Genomic DNA, 16,154 nt, shown 5'->3' on the forward strand with positions numbered 1-16,154 from the left:
ATGACATGGGATACTGGGGTCCAATAAATAGTCAAATAGAAGGGTATTCTATGGCCTAATAGGGGATTCTAGGAGTGTATGTCTGCAAGTAATGTCTGCAATCACAATTTCACAAAGGTATCTTAACTGCATATAGATATTGTCATACACATTTTTATGTAAATGTTTAACACTAACCACACCAGCATAATGCAGCTGCAAACTAGTAAACATGCACAAATATTGGTTACAAATAAGAGACGCATTTCAAGTTGTCAATTTACTTTTCAGGCTATTAAAATCCATGCTGACTCATAGTGGTCGACACACAACTGTATATGGGTTGAGACTCACCACTGAGTGACCGTGGAGGTATTCTAGGACAGTTTGGGTTAGGATGATTGCTAAAACACTTGGCAGCTACATGAGTATGTAGTTAGGTTAGAATGAGTAAAGTGTGTAAATCATTGAAAATCACTATTTTTTGGGGTTAATTACAGATGCACACACTAGCATTCCTTCTACGAGGGCTGTACCAGTACAGACATCACTGGCATAGCAGCTCACCCCTGGCACGCTGGGTCATAGCTTGTGCCCTACACCTCCACTCATGACAGCGTCACACACTGCAGTGTCGTCTTCCTCTTCAAAGTCACTTGACCTATGAAGAATCATTCATAGTTAAGGAGTTCCTTTCCAAAGTATCCACTTTTATCTACTTACATTCTGTGAGTAAGGCCTTGGTAAACATTGAACTACACATGAATTTTCTAGCAGATGTCATATTTATATATTTTATTTAATGTTCATCAGTTGCTTTGAGCTCTTGTGGGGCTTTTATTGAGGACCCCCTGAAAATAAACTTACCTTCAGATGGGAGTTACATCCGGTTACAACCTTGTCTGCAACATCAGGCCAGGTTAGAACTCGTGAGAAACAATCCATCCCCAAAATCCAGGTGGTTTACATTTAGTTTCAATACAAAAGTCATCATACTATTCAGATTTAGCTCCAGTTTTGGATTCCCCCGGAACCCCAGAATGTTTAAAGGCCACCTTAAGTCTTCCACTCAGAAAGAAATGGGTCATAACTTGTTCAGATCTGGTGTCATTGGAGGGAGTGCACCCTTGGGAAGTAGTAAAGGCTAGAACCAGCAATGAGTTGTCCAGATTAAAATGTATCCAAATATCCTCATTGTTTGTGTCATCAAAAAAGGAGATTGGGGGCGATCATGAACTGGAGGCGTCTCTTCAGGACATTAGATCTAAGAACAAGGAGGTGGCAAGGTGGTAGGAGAGATTCCTGGTGGCAGAGGAAAAGATACTACCACCCCGTATTCGGTAAGGAGTGCAACCTTCCCGGAGGGAGATATTGAGTCAGCATGGGATAATTCATTGAAGACTCTGTACTGAATTGTTAAATCAGCTAATTTGAAGAGGAACCATTTCTTCACCATTAATCGCCTTTACTGGACCCCACACAAAATATCCAAGTTTGCTCTCAAACATGTGTGAGGGGTGGCTGTGTAGGAGCTAACGATGTTCATATCTTTGTCGAATGTTTGTGCCTGAGAGACTTTTGGGGCGGAATAGAACTTGAACTTGATCGGGAGATCAAACTGAATGCAATGCTTGTTCTCCTAGGAAAAGAAGGAGCACAAACCTTGTTGTTGATGCAGTCCCAAAGAAGGTTGCTCTTCTATTTGATTATTTTCACTAGAAAGGAAAAAATCGGTTTGAAATGGAGGGACCCCTTTCCTCTGAGAGTGGATGATTGGGTGAGGGCCGTTGTTAAGATGTGTTGTTTAGACCAGTGAACAGCAAGAGCCCTAATTCGACTATATGGTCTGACTTCTTAATCTGGTGCAGCTCCTTGGGTGCTAGCTATCCTTCCCAATGATTACACCGACTCACTGGCAAAGGTGATGGTCGAGGTTGGAAATGGACCTGGGCGATTGAAGTGACCGCTGAGCGGATAGTTCGACAATGTGTTTTTTTCTTTAAGATTATTGCAGACGCTCTTTGGGATATGATGGGCTTGATTTGAGTTTGGCTTGTGGAATTTTCAGGCGCCATTGTAGCAAATTTATCTTGTCTACCAAGAGGGCAGGGGGAAATCGTCTAATAAATGGTTTCTGCACCTAAGTGAACGCATCTACTTTAATTAGAACCCACTGAATGAATAAACTGTGGCACAAAATCTACCAATCTTCGGTCTACACAGGGAGACTGCCACTATGTGTAAGGCAAATGTACCCACTATAATGTGGTGTACACTTTCAGTGCCCACAAACCAAGTCTCAATAACCTGCTGAGGTGTTTCTCAGAACCCTAGGGACACCATAGTTACATTAGCAAGAAGGGCCACACCTTTTCAGTAGCAGCATTTGATGGAGTTAACTGCATGCTGCATGACATGGTGGTAGATCAGGCATTCTTGATAGAGCAGCAGAACTTCTGCCATCTCTGGCAGAGTACCTGCATTGTAAGGTTGGACTGGATACAAACAACTTAAAAGCAAACGCAGATGAATGACTAACATTGCCATGCATGGCTGTTTTTCAGTATCCTGTGCTTTCTGTGCATGCAGTGCTTGAGTTGCACCAAAGAAACTAGCAGGAGCCAAAAATCGCATCATGTAAGGATAAATTAACTTATTGGATGTTTGCCTCATGGACTTCTCAGCTGGAGGAATTGTCCTTTGAATTCAGTCAGTCAAAATTCTTTATTCGGCGATTTGCCATTTACATGCAAATAATCTATTAAAATATACAATAAAAGAAAAAAGTTTAAAATACTCCTAAAACCATCCACATAATTATTCATCCATTACATTTTATGAAATGGTCATAATCACAGCACAACAATGTTTACCTTTGTATGGCATACTTATTTCTCATTCTTAGAACCCACAAGATGACACTAACAGCTGGGCATCAAATTGGATTGGCTCCTAAACACTGTAAAAATTGCAGCCCTAGTTTATAAGACCTAATGTTTTCTGCACGCAATATTGGCAACTATAGAACGTACAAAATAACAAAATGTGCAGTAGACCGGGATGATGTATCATCACAGGGGCAGCAGGGCAAAGACGGAAAGAAACCATGATGCTTGCTGTGGAAAGCAACTAAAATGAATGAGGTAAAATCTATGTTCAATAGACACTATCGAATTAAATACGTTTCCAAATCTAATGTAGTTAAGATTGTAGAATGTTTAGTCAATGTATCAATGTCTTGGACACGTGCGGCCCATAAGTACTGCCTAGGAATAAAAAAAACCGGATCTTTAAAAAGAGTTTTGGAGTTTGTCGATTATTTCGGGGAACAGAAAAGATGTTGAAGCCCCATGTCTAAAAATGCATGTTTAAATTATCCTTTGTCTTACTGAGCTGAATTAATTCTTTCTTCCCCATTTCTGTAGACAAGATGAAAAGCAAGCCAAATCTTTAGAGTGAAAACAAATGTATATGAATCTACCTCATTTGCATCTGTCAGCACTTACCCTGCCGTAGGCTCAAGGGGTGTCAGTCTAGTCCAGCCATGGACAGAAGCAGATAAGCCCACTCCTCGACTGTGCGCGTCCCACGCTGTGGGAGTGCTGGTGTCCTTATATGTGCCCGCCTGGAACTTGCCATGTGTAGTTGTAGCCTCCCTGCTGTAGGGTGTGCTGGGAGTAGAAATTTAGCCCCAACTGGGTTAAATTACCATCCTTTGTCGCTGGAGTGTTGGCATCCTTATATGCACCTGCCTGGCGCTTACCGTGTGCAAGTGCAGCCTCTCTGCTGCAGGGTGTGCTGGTAGACAAAGTCAGGGCCCCCCGTGAGCTAAATTAATGTCACACCGTGGGGGAAGGCTGGCATCTTTATATGCACTTGCCTGGCACTTGCCGTGTGCAAGTGCAGCACTCCTGCCTGGTAGACAAATTTGTCTAAGGAGGTACGGCCTCCCTGCCGGAGGGTGTGCAGGTACACGGAGTTCAGGCCCCACTAGGCTAAATGAGTGTCCGGCAACATGGGAGAGCTGACGCCCTTATATATATGCCCGCCTGGCGCTTACCGTCTAAATGCAGCTTCCCTGCCACAGGGTGTGCTGGTAGACAAACCCCGGGCACTCACTGGGCTAAATTAAGTGTCCTTTGAATTCATGTCCACAAAGAATAGTAGAATGGAAGTCATAAGAATGAAGAACAGGTTCATTTGAATGCTAAGACTTTAAATAGTTAATATTGAGACTAAAAACTGGCTATTTATATGTCACTCAACAAAGACTGAAATGTTTTGTGGTGCTAAAATAAAATGTCCTATTACTCAAATCGATCATAAATATTCCATTGATCTTGGACGTATAATGACTAAGTGACTCGTATCGGGGACATGAAATCTAAAGTTTTCATACCGGCCTCTAGAGTAGGATTGCACTCCAAACCAATGTTATTGGTACATGTGTATGTCCGTTGCTTTAAGTTTCCTATGGGTTCTTCACAGATGCCTGATGCCAGTCTGAGGTAAGAGCATTTACATCGAAGAATGGGGATCTGGCCATGGAACATAAAACCAAAATTTATTGTCCCTCACCCAGTGTATAGACAGGGTGAAGATCTAGTCCTGTTAGAAGAAAAAACAGAAACATAACATTCTCATGTATTGCTGAAAATGGACACATTTACATTTTGTTGCACAAACTAGGATTGGAAAAAACTAATAGACTAAGGGACAGATGTATCAAAGGGTTTTACCCATTCTGTGTCTATGGGAAAATGTGTTCATACATATGGCCCTAAATATTGAAGTAGCTAAACATTAGTGTCAATTTATGGAAAAATCCCCGAGCTACCATGGCCTTATGAAACCATGTGGTCAGTGGTAGAAGAGTTAATTAGTTCCTACTTCCACTACGCTAGTTTCTAGCCCGACATTTACAACAATCAGAAGTGGCTGTCGAGAAAGAGGCTCTTTCTTGCAGTAAAATGAAATAAGAGCAGAAATGATCCCTTATCAAATATCTTTATTTTCATCAATGGCAAAGGAAAAAGTCATTGGCAAACTATGCCTATTTTGGTAAAAATGTTAAATACTATGTGAGTGCTAAACTAAATGTCATTATATGCGCAAGGTCTGCAGACTCTTCTGCACAGTTCGAAAAAGAGGACAGTAGATTAATTTTCAAATTAAACTGTTTTAGGTGAGCAAAGTTTGCAGGGTCAATTACTGTGCTTGATGTGGAAGAATATCGCAATTTACCTAACATCCGAAGCACATTTCGCTTTCTAGAGCTTATTGTTTGTCATCCATGGAGGTATGAGGGATTGAAGCGCAATATTGCCTAAAAAAGATTAATACCAAAAAAGATCTTGGCAGTAGTGCCAGAGTCATGTGCATAAATGTGAAACTAAGCATGACCTGGTCTTCATAAAGGTGACTGGAAAAGAGCACAATGGAGTTAATTGTCTTTAAAGCTGGTGAAGTAGTTGAAGTAAACCAAACACCCATTGCAGTTGAGGCTTTTGGAATCACACTGTCGACTACCGGTGCACTAGAAGTGATGAAACACTAGGAGTAACCCAAATCCATGTACGAGACCAGGTGACCAGAGGCTGCTGAATTTTAAACAATAGTTTATACAAGCGGAACACGCTTGAAGTTAGGCCTAAAAGAAGGAAAGGCACACCCTGGTAGTTTCACAACTTGTCACTCTCTAGGCTCTATCATGGCCCTGAAGTTCAATTTCGAAATGAAAAGCATCGAGGTCAAATTTACAAAAACCATATTGGAGGATGCCTCTGCAGGTATATGTTGCCGATTGCTGAGGGGGTGCACACTGTCAGGAAAGCACGCAATCCTGACTTTTCTATTCATTTTTTGCTCCAACAAGTTCTTTTTTCAAACAAGAAAAAAAGCATAGCACAGCAAGTGGATCATAGATTAAGAAGTGCAAAAAATAAGGCCAACTTCTCAAACCTTCTAAAACTATTGCAAAAGATAAATGCAGAGAAGAGTAAAACACAACTGACACATCAATAGCATCTGCAGAAGTACTCCAGACCAGCCACGAGCAAACATGCCTCTGTTACTTATGAACACAATGTTGTCAAGGCATATGTTGTACTCTATATGGCTTCACTGAATATTCCTAGAGAACAAAATAGGAGCATCATATTATTGTCACTGTCCAGTTGGCTTAGAAAGCCAAGTAAATCCTTTGTATGTTTAATATAGAGGGGAATGGGTTCCAAGAAAAGATAAAGTTAGAATAAGGACTTACAATCTCTCTCCTTTTCAAGGCGTTTCTCAGACTTTGGGCAAGAAGATTTACTCACAGAGGAGAAATGCATGATGCAAAGCTCACTAAGGAATATACTACATTTTGCAAATAGATTTTAACCAGTCCGGCAAGGAAGTTAAACATTTCTGATATTGCTGTGACCTGCAGTTCAGGAGTGTCAATCCCTGCAATGCCAGTACAGCTTTCCATCACTCTCAGGTTGATCAATTTAGTACCATTAAATTGTGTAATATGAACACCGGTTATTTACACCACTTAAAACATCATAATACAACTGAAGTACACAATGATAGATACAAACTATTATTATAAAAAGGAACTTCAGAGTAATTTAAATAATTTACAGAGTTTACAATAAGATGTGAAAACTGAAACCATATGAAGAGAAAATAGAAACACTTCAAAAAGCATGATAAACCACCAATATGTCATAATACCTACCTTAACACTTTAAAGCAAACATTTGTTTTTATTAACCATAACTATTTTGACTTTTGCCAAAATGCTTCTTACCTTGGAGTGACATGTGTGAGCTCGTCTGAAGGGTGCAGGATCCTGCAGGTGGTATAGGTGTAGGTGGAGTTGGTTTGAGACATGCATTTTCCAGGATGATGAACTAAAAAAGGAGCAAACTTTCATTAAAAGAAAATAAACAAATGCTATTTATACAGAGTGAGATAGACCAATTAGATGGCATCATTTATGTAGATGTCTGTACAGAAACTACACATATACCTATGCTTTTTCTAGATTTTCTATTACATCAGACATTAGTATGGGCATGCCTTAGGAATACTTCCTCTAAAAATACATGTATTACAGCAGCTGCTAATGTCTAATTCAAGACTTCTCACTGCTGTATACGTAGTAGTGGATCCAGCCAACAGAAGTTTTTTAAGTAGACTATACATTTTCCTTTATCAAGTCAAATAGTTCTAATGTTGATATAAGGCCAAGCAATAAGTCTAATCTTATGGAATATCAGTAGCCATTATTTTTTGGGGACTTATTTTTATTTTATTTCAAAAGGGACAATTTCTCCAGTTTGGTTTCTGCAATTACGCTTTCAAATTCTCCATTATGGAATCAGTAAGGGTAGGTTTAGTATCTTAGTTTAATAAAGTGATACAGTGCTGCTGCTTTACTGAATGTTGCACTGCCAAGATTTATTTTATGATAGGACATTCCAAAACATATTTAGAAAAATATTCATGGAAAAACAAAATGTAACCAAATAATCTGAAAAACAGAATATGGGAAAAATAATTCTATGAAGTGTCCTATTTAATATTTGCCAGGTCTAAATGCCAAAAATATTGAGACAGTAGTTTAAAAAAGCAAGGACTAACTTTTATTACATATACGAGACGATAATGGTTGCTGTTATGTCACCCAATTTCGGGTGTCGTTTTTTGCTCCTTTATAAACAACTTCTTTCTAGTTTTCCATCCACAACTGTTCATAGATATATTTTCTAAAACAAACTGTTCAGCTAATGTCTACATGGAAATCTATTATACATAGAATGGACAAACATAATTATTGAAGTTAAACTTTGATCCTAAAAATGCCCATGATATGGATCTTATAAAATTATATTACCAAAATCAAAATAACAAGTTATCTAATTTTTAGAGAAGACAACATAAAACTGTAATAAAATGCAGCAGTAAAAATCAGTGTAATGCAGATGAGTAGAAATGTTGTGAAGCCATGCACTGCATAAAGCTATTGAAAATAGAGTTCCAAAGTAGAGTGAGTAGCAGTAACATCGGATTCCACATTTAGAGGTTATTGGCTAATTAACATCTTGCCAGATAAAGCAAAAGGTTCAATGTAGTTGTACATTAAGATTTTACTCTATGAGTAAACTCTTGAATATTTTAATCCAAAGTGAATCAAATGTCACTATGTCCCACTTAGGTACAGCATTTAAAGCAGAGATATCATGATTGCATAGCTGTTTTTGTTTTTGAGGTGGAGAACTTGAAGGATGCACAGTAAGTCCCAAACAATGGTTTTACTTTTCCATGTGAAGGCAGGAGGCAATTTATAAAAAAGTGCATTCTTCTTATAGTAGATATTAATAACTCAAAAGTAGTAACAATTCTCAATACTTTCATTATTTTCTCAACAGAAATTCATTGTTTGTGATATAAAAAGCTTATATGAAAAGACGAATGACACAATGATTAAATAAACACAGAGTAGAACAATGTTTGTCACTATGACACCAGCAAAGATGATGTTTCATGGTAATATTGTGGTCCACAGTATGTATACAATTTGGAGCAGAGGCCACAAACAACCAATATGACAGCAATTTCACAATAATTAAGATATTGCTTAATGTGGGTTCATTTCTAAGAGGAATTCCTTAAATAATTAGAGTAATCTAACTCTAGTTAGCACAAGCCCTGGTTGATAATTGTGTAACTAGGTCAATGAGTCATAAAATTAGTTTAAAATTATTTAAAAGGACACTACTCAAGTAGTTTTACTGCAGCAAGATCCAAATCAATACGAGAAAGTTAAAACTGTGCAAGATAACTTCCGAGTTTCTACTGGGACATACCCAGGAGAGCATCTTAAAATTAAGGCACATTTAGTTAATAAATGTAAAATTACAATGGGGCTTTTAAGGTGGAAATTGTTTAGCTACTAACATGCTATTTTAGTGAGCTCAGCAATCATGAATCCCTGCTGAAGTGTTAAAGTCTTTTAAACTAGTATTATCATGCTTGAGAAACTATGTATGATTAGTAAAGACGTTAAAAAAAGGAAAGTAGGTTTTAGTAGAAGTGATGTCACCCAACCTAGTACATGGGCCAAATTCACCTTTGATCTTTACCACTTGTAGTAGAAGAAATCCCTTGGTGAAAGTTTCCTATATGACCCTGCTCATCAGTCTCTGTATCCAAATACAAATGTTTGCCACTTGCAGATTTCAGAACAAACTCATTGCTTAATCATACATGTAGAAAATAAACGTGGGAAAAATAGAGATTTTATATAGATATGTCTTTGAAAGAAAGTAAAGGCTGCTAAAAGTATAGATGTCACTGTTTCTCAGCAGAAGCAAGATTCATTACAAAATCATAAATAGTTGGCAACAGCATAAGAGAAAAAACACATCAGAGCGCTTGCTAGAAATTGGACCTAATTTATCATTCATTATTCAATTAAACACTGGAATATCCATGGGAAGAGCATAAGCGTTTAAGACACCGTATAGGTGCGAGGTATATATCGGATGCGGACAGATATTGTGACTGCTGCAGAGTATGCAAACTGACATGAGAATGTTTAGAGATTTTCTAATCTAACACAATATCTAATGCTCCATACACAATACAAAAAGACTACCATCACTGACTAGGAACGGCATTTATGCGAATGTGAAGCATACTGTATAAACATTGTACATTTACTTCCACCATCATCAAACATCCGAAGAAACCCACAGAAACAAGCAAAACAGAAAACATTTTTATAAAACATGGAAGAGGGAAATGTACATGCACTCCTATGATATGTGATATGCAGTGACCTGCATTTCTTGATACGTGAATGGCTTGAAATCATAGAGCTTAGGCAATTATAAAGTTGTCATATCGCCTTAAAGAATTACTAATGGTCAGTGTGCTGCTTTGGCGCCAGCATTGAAGTGATATATGAAATGATTGGCTTTAGGTAAGTTTTGCCACACATTAAGCATTCCTTTCTAAGATAAAATGAGGCATCTGTCTCAAAATGAGTACAAATGTAGTTCTGAAAACAAGTCTGGTAATTTGTAAAGTATTATATGGTCTCACCTGGGATGTCTGGAAATAAGCAGTAGAAATACTGAAATCTCGTCATACATTATCCTGAGGGGAGTCCAACATTTTTCTCACATGATTTAGATAATGGGTTTCCCACACAGAGGGAATGGGTGTAATGTTTCTGAGGGAGACAAATTCCTCAGATTATATTTTGGACCCAAATCAAAAGGGTGCCAAAACACAATCCCAAAGATTGGTGTCACAGTTCTTTGTTCTTCCAACAAAAATAGCCTATATTAGAAATGTAGCTTCCCGCCATTATCTACTGGTAGCCATGCCCTTGCAATAGGAAACAGAGACTAAGATCTGGAAAACCAAAAAGGAAAATCACCATCTGGATGCGAGGTAACTCCACTTGAAGTGTTCACATTAGAAACTGTGTCCTGCATTAGGCAGATTTACCATTTAAAGTTAGGCATTTCTCAACTTAACAGCTACTCTCTTGCCATGCATTTTTGTAAAGCTGAAGATTGCTACCAGAGAAAGTCTACTTGTTCCTGACTTCTGTTTGGGCATTTAAGTCATCTAAACTGATGAAGCCAAAGTGTCTGGAAGTCCACATTGTCACAATTAAGAAGGAAGCAAAATTTGAAAACTTTCTTGAAAGGCCTCGCTGAGAAAATGTTAATTCCAAGAATGAATGCTTGATCTCTTGGCTACAGAATGAGTATCTGAATCAAACAGCTGCAAGTTAGGACCTACATCTTTTGGATTGGATTGTGTACTGTGCATGATAATGTAATGGTGTGACATTCCACCCAGAACAATAAATGACAAAAGGAAAGACTGGAAGACATCTCCAATTCAAAACAAAGAATTTGTATTTGGCCTCCTTCATTGCCTGCCTCCACTCGAAGAATTACCACCAAAGCCGAGTAACCCTTATTAGACACAGCCTATAATAGCCCTAGAACCTGGAACACTCAGTGAACCTCATTAAATTAGAAATACACCAAATAATTACTTTAAAAAAAAGACAAGAACCACTTTTTTCTCAGTGAAAAGTGCTCCTTCTGAACGCACTCAGCTGGGACCCAATCCTTGCATGCCAGAAAGCTTCATAGGTAATTTATAGTAATGAAATTGATATCTACATGTTCTTTGCTTTGGAATGCATGCTTCTAGTGATCATATTTCCCTTCTTTTAAGTATCATGCAAACAGTAGGATGGCCTCTTCAAAGTGCTAACAAAAACAGCATGATCGGAAAACTGATGTGCCTAATCACACATTTTTAATGTAGCCCTGAGATCAACTTGATGAGTTAGAAAAGAAGCAATCTCTTCATTCTATAATTTGTGTTTCACCACTGCATGGCAGGTTGCAGCAGGGTGGTGCCATTCCTGCTGAGATGTGTTTACTTGCAAAATACATTGTTTCTTAGTGGCCAAGTTAAGAGAGGGATTCCGATACGCAAATGAATATTTTAACTGTATCGGTGTGAATAAGAGGATTCTGGAAAATAGGAGATATGATGGGAAGGCTAACAAGAGCATTGTCGCCCAAGGTAAGAGATACTCTAGAGCCAGTCCTGTCTACTATCACTTGAGAAACATTAGGTCCTAAAATCTTTTTAAACTAACAAGAGAAGAGTGCATTGTTGATCAAAGTCTGCACACCCTGCTTTGGTGTCACTGAGCACTTATCCTGCAACTTCCGTTCTGCTTCATTGTGATCTCTCTCTGTGAAGCGGACTACAGAATCAACTTTAGACAACACCTGCAGCCAAATGAGTGAGTGAAAAATGTTCTACAATTTCTATGTCAAATGATAACATATGATCGGAGGCCCTATTTACAGCAGTTCACCCCAGTGTTCCCTTAACAGCCTTTGATACTGGTCTTGCTTTAAGACTCCATGACAACACTTCCTCCTGTCTGAACCCCATACCTTTGTTTGACTACTACACTTACACTATTTCATAACTATGGCCCTCTGTTTGTTCTTCTCTTAACCACATATCACTCCATATATAATGTATTCATCCCACAGAATATATTGGTGTTTTAAAACTTGAGCTCACGCAAGTTACTAATCCAAGCAAACCTTATAGAACCTTTGAAATTCTTCCGTCCATTAATAGATTGATTTGGCACTTGTATTTGGTGATTACAATGTGGCAAGCCTCCATCTTTAAGTGGCTACCGAAGAGCACTAGGAAAACGGCCACGCAGGCCCATATCACCAGCAAACTTGATCACAGCAAGGTACTCTATGTAGGAATCTCCAAGAAGCTCCAGAACAGACTCCAAACTATTCAAAACACCACAGCTAGACTCATCCTCAACCTGCCTAGACTTACACACATCATCCCACACAGTGAGCTACACTGGCTCCCCATATGCAAACATGCTCAGTTCAAAGTTTCTTAGAAACACTAAACAACAATGGCACAGCCTACCTCAACAGCCACGTGTACACTTCCAACGACCTACTGGGCACCCCTGCTGAGTTGGACTCTCACTAGCACACATATCCCTCATCCACAAAACCAAAGCTGGAGGCCGCGGCTTCTCTTACATCTCCCCCAATGCATGGAATGACTTCCCACTTCGCCATCAGAGCTTCCTCCTCGCTTCTCTAGTTTCGCATGAAGGGGAATAACTGGTTCTTCGAATAAACTCACCAGTGAAACAGCCGCCTACCCACTTGCACAGAGCCGGGATACCCTCACGGGAAATTAGCGAGCTATACAAATAAACATAACATCACATAACGTAACATAATATAGTCCACTCCTATCCTGCCAGTTGCTGTCTGACAACAAAGGTCATGTAGTGGTATAAGGAAAATGTTACTTACTAACAGGTTTGCAGATTGTCGAGATGCAGATTCAAATACTTTGCAAACTCCTGCCATTGTGGCAAGTTGCTTTTCTCTAAAGAGGTTTCATTTTCAAGGTGACTTGTAATACCTCCGCCTAAAACCCACAATGCACCAAGACAGACTCCACATTATATTTATTTTTCTCCTATAGGTAATTCTGAGCAGGAGTATAGAACTGTAAAGCTGTACAGTCTGTGTTTACTGGTAGTTGAGTGTGCACTTACTAAGGCATTGGTTGTCAAAGGTTATATTGTAAGCTTACATACCAAGAGGTGGGGGAGCACAGGTAAATCTAAAGTGCTATAAACTGCAATCAGATTGCCAGAGGTAAGTAACGTTTTCTATTTTCAGCATCTGCTGCTGAATACATAACCTGCGCACAGAATGAAAGGGAGCTTGTGAGCAGCAAAAGAAGATATTTGGAAAAAGTTTCAAGTACAGTTCAACTGACCTGTTCCTCTTGTAGGGCATTAATGTACATAGAGTAATGCTTAGTGAATGTTTGAAAAGAAGACGTTGTAGCACTTTAAAAAAAAACAGTCCGCAAGCGAATGCTGCCTAGGAGGCCATAGTTGCTCCCTTTTCGTGAGTTGAATGTGCTCTAGGCAGAGTGAAGCATGCGCTTGGCATGTGACAATCCATCTGGCAAGGCCTGCCTTGGAAATTTCCTGTCAAGGTGAGGCTAGCCAAACACTACAAAGAACTGCGTGGTTTTCCTCTCAGATTTTGAAAATCAATTTCGTACATAAGGGTTATTTTAACATCTAGATTATGTAATGCTCATGCTGAAAAATGTGGAAAGACTAGACAATCATTGGCAAACAAATTAGGTTGTGTTCTCAGGATAACCTGATATTTGTGCAGTTCCATAAATTGCTCTGCAAATGTCAGCTTGCAGCTCAATTACTCTGTGGAATGAAGTGCTCGCTATAAGGAAGGACACTTTCACAGAAAATAACTGTATTGGGCAAGTGTGTAGTAGGAGTGTAGTAGCTTAAAAGGTTCTTCCATAAGCTGTTTAAGACAAAGTTTAGGTCCCATGACCGGATGGGCTTGTAACTTTTTGTGGGGATATTTCACCATTTGTATTGACATTTTCATTAGTAGGGAGCACCAGAGCTGCTTTGCCCAGGTGGGAATTATAACAACTAACTTCATTGTTGCTTGCCTCATCTTTCTCAGGATATATGGAATAAGCTGTAGTGTGGGAAAAGAATCAGCACATATCCTTGACCAATTGATCGATCCATACTTTATTGCCTATGGATTTAATGTATAGGTATGTAGAGCAAAGCTTTGGCATTTTGCACTGTAGCATATGGCAAGCATGTATATCGCTTAGGTTCCTCAAAAGTGAAAATATTCACCTCTAATAGATCACCTGGGTAAAGATTATCCATTTGTGCGTTTGCTCTGCAGATCTCCAAAGTTGTTGTCCACTCCTGGGAGGAGCTCTGCTAAGAGGACAACCTAGTGATGAATGGTCCAATGGCAAATTGTTGTGCTAGTTTGGACAACTGTGGTGGTTGATTAACCCCTTGTTTATGTAGGTAATACATGGTTGTCATGTCTGTGTCAGTGGGCAGTGTTTTGTTGCAAATAAGTTTGATAAGTGCCCGCAGTGGTAACGGAACTATCATCAGTTTCAGTATATTGATGTTCAGGTGCGGTATCTGTCCATTGCTCTCAAGGCTCCATTCAAGATCAAACTCGGGCAAACTGATACTGCCCGTCTCAGCAAAAACACCCAACACCAGGAACAAGTTCAACACTGGCATGACAGACGTAGCCACCTGGATGATATCGAGGTGCCTCAAACCGAACTCTGGAAAGACAGAGGTGCTGGTCTTCGGGAAGAACACCTCCCCATGGGACTCCACCTGGTGGCCCATAGACCTCGGACCCACCCCCTCCAACAAGCAAGAAACTGTAAGATAATCAGACAACATACTGGACATGACCACAAGTCAACACAGTGATCTCAGTCTGCTTCATCACACTAATGATGCTGAAGAAAATCTTCAAATGGCTACCAGACAACACAAGGAAAAAGATAATACAAGCCCTCATCGCCAGGAGACTAGACCATGGCAATGCCCTTTATCTAGGGATTACCAACCAGCTCACAAGAAGACAGTAGACCATTCAAAACACAGCAGCCAGACCAGTCCTCAACCACCCACGTCTAGTCCACATCACACCACACCTTAGGGAACTCCAATAGCTCTTGATACACAAGCGCAAAACACTTTGAACTCATCGCCCACATCTACAAAGCTTTCCACAACAGTGGCCCTGCCTACCTCAACAGCCGCATTTACTTTCACCAACCTTTCGGACTCCCTCTGCTCTGCCGGTCTCTCACTAGCACACACCGCATGTAAACACAAAGACATGGCATGGGGCAGCGCCTTCTCATACCTAGACCCTATAGCCTGAAACGACCTCCCACAACACATCAGAGCTTCCTCCTCTCTTTTTCCCTTTCGTAGGAAGCTGGCTTTTTGAGTAGACCGCTAGGGCTGGTCTTACTCACCTGCTACATGGATACCCTCCTGGGTGATTAGCTCTATAAAAACACCAATAACATAACAGAGAAGATCCTGCGTTTGTGCTATGTACAAAGCCTTAAGCATGGTCTTTGTCTTGGGCGTATCAATGGCCCTGGAGAAGTTTGGTCTCCAAGGACCCGGTAATTACGGAACATGTATTCTGGACTCTGCTGCCGATGGATACCCGGAGTACCAAAGGCCACATACTTTTCACCATCTAAGCACGACTTGTCAAGAGTCTCTGGACGGTGAATTGGGAGCTTCATACCGCATTTTTTTTGTACCAATAAAACTTACTGTTCGAACAGCAGACTCATTATGGTCTCTCATTACAGACCTGATGTTGATGCAACCACAGGAACTTACTATTGCAGTTGGGGGAAACTTAAAATGGCATGTTCTCAATATCTCCAACCCCCATACAAGTCACTATTAAACGACCTGGCTCCGGGATTCTTGGTCAGATTTAGCTCAGACATGGTACGCTGTCATATGGTTTCTGATGCAGCGGTCGACACCTGCACAAAGAGGGAGGGAGTTATCCGTTTGGTGTGTCAATGTCAACGTTTTCAAGTTTCTTGGATTCTGTAGCATGTCTGTTTTGCAGCACTTGAAGCAATGTACAAGACTGTTGGAGGAAATAGTGCAGTCTATATCATAGTGTAGTAGTTTTTAAACTGTGGTCCGA

At 39.8% G+C, this 16,154-nt stretch overlaps 1 protein-coding gene across 9 annotated transcripts in view; it reads right to left on the reverse strand.

Moving 5' to 3' along the window:
- TRAK1 (trafficking kinesin protein 1) overlaps positions 1-16,154 on the reverse strand; it is a 561,749-nt gene that overhangs the window by 40,495 nt on the left and 505,100 nt on the right. For all 9 annotated transcript variants that reach the window (XM_085631561.1, XM_085631564.1, XM_085631563.1 and 6 more), the window contains one exon: positions 6,779-6,881. In XM_085631561.1, coding sequence (XP_085487687.1) covers positions 6,779-6,881 — 103 coding nt within the window. The remainder of the gene's footprint in view (positions 1-6,778; positions 6,882-16,154) is intronic.

This window comes from Triturus cristatus, chromosome 10, assembly GCF_964204655.1.
Source record: "Triturus cristatus chromosome 10, aTriCri1.1, whole genome shotgun sequence".
NCBI classification, from domain to species: Eukaryota; Metazoa; Chordata; class Amphibia; order Caudata; family Salamandridae; genus Triturus; species Triturus cristatus.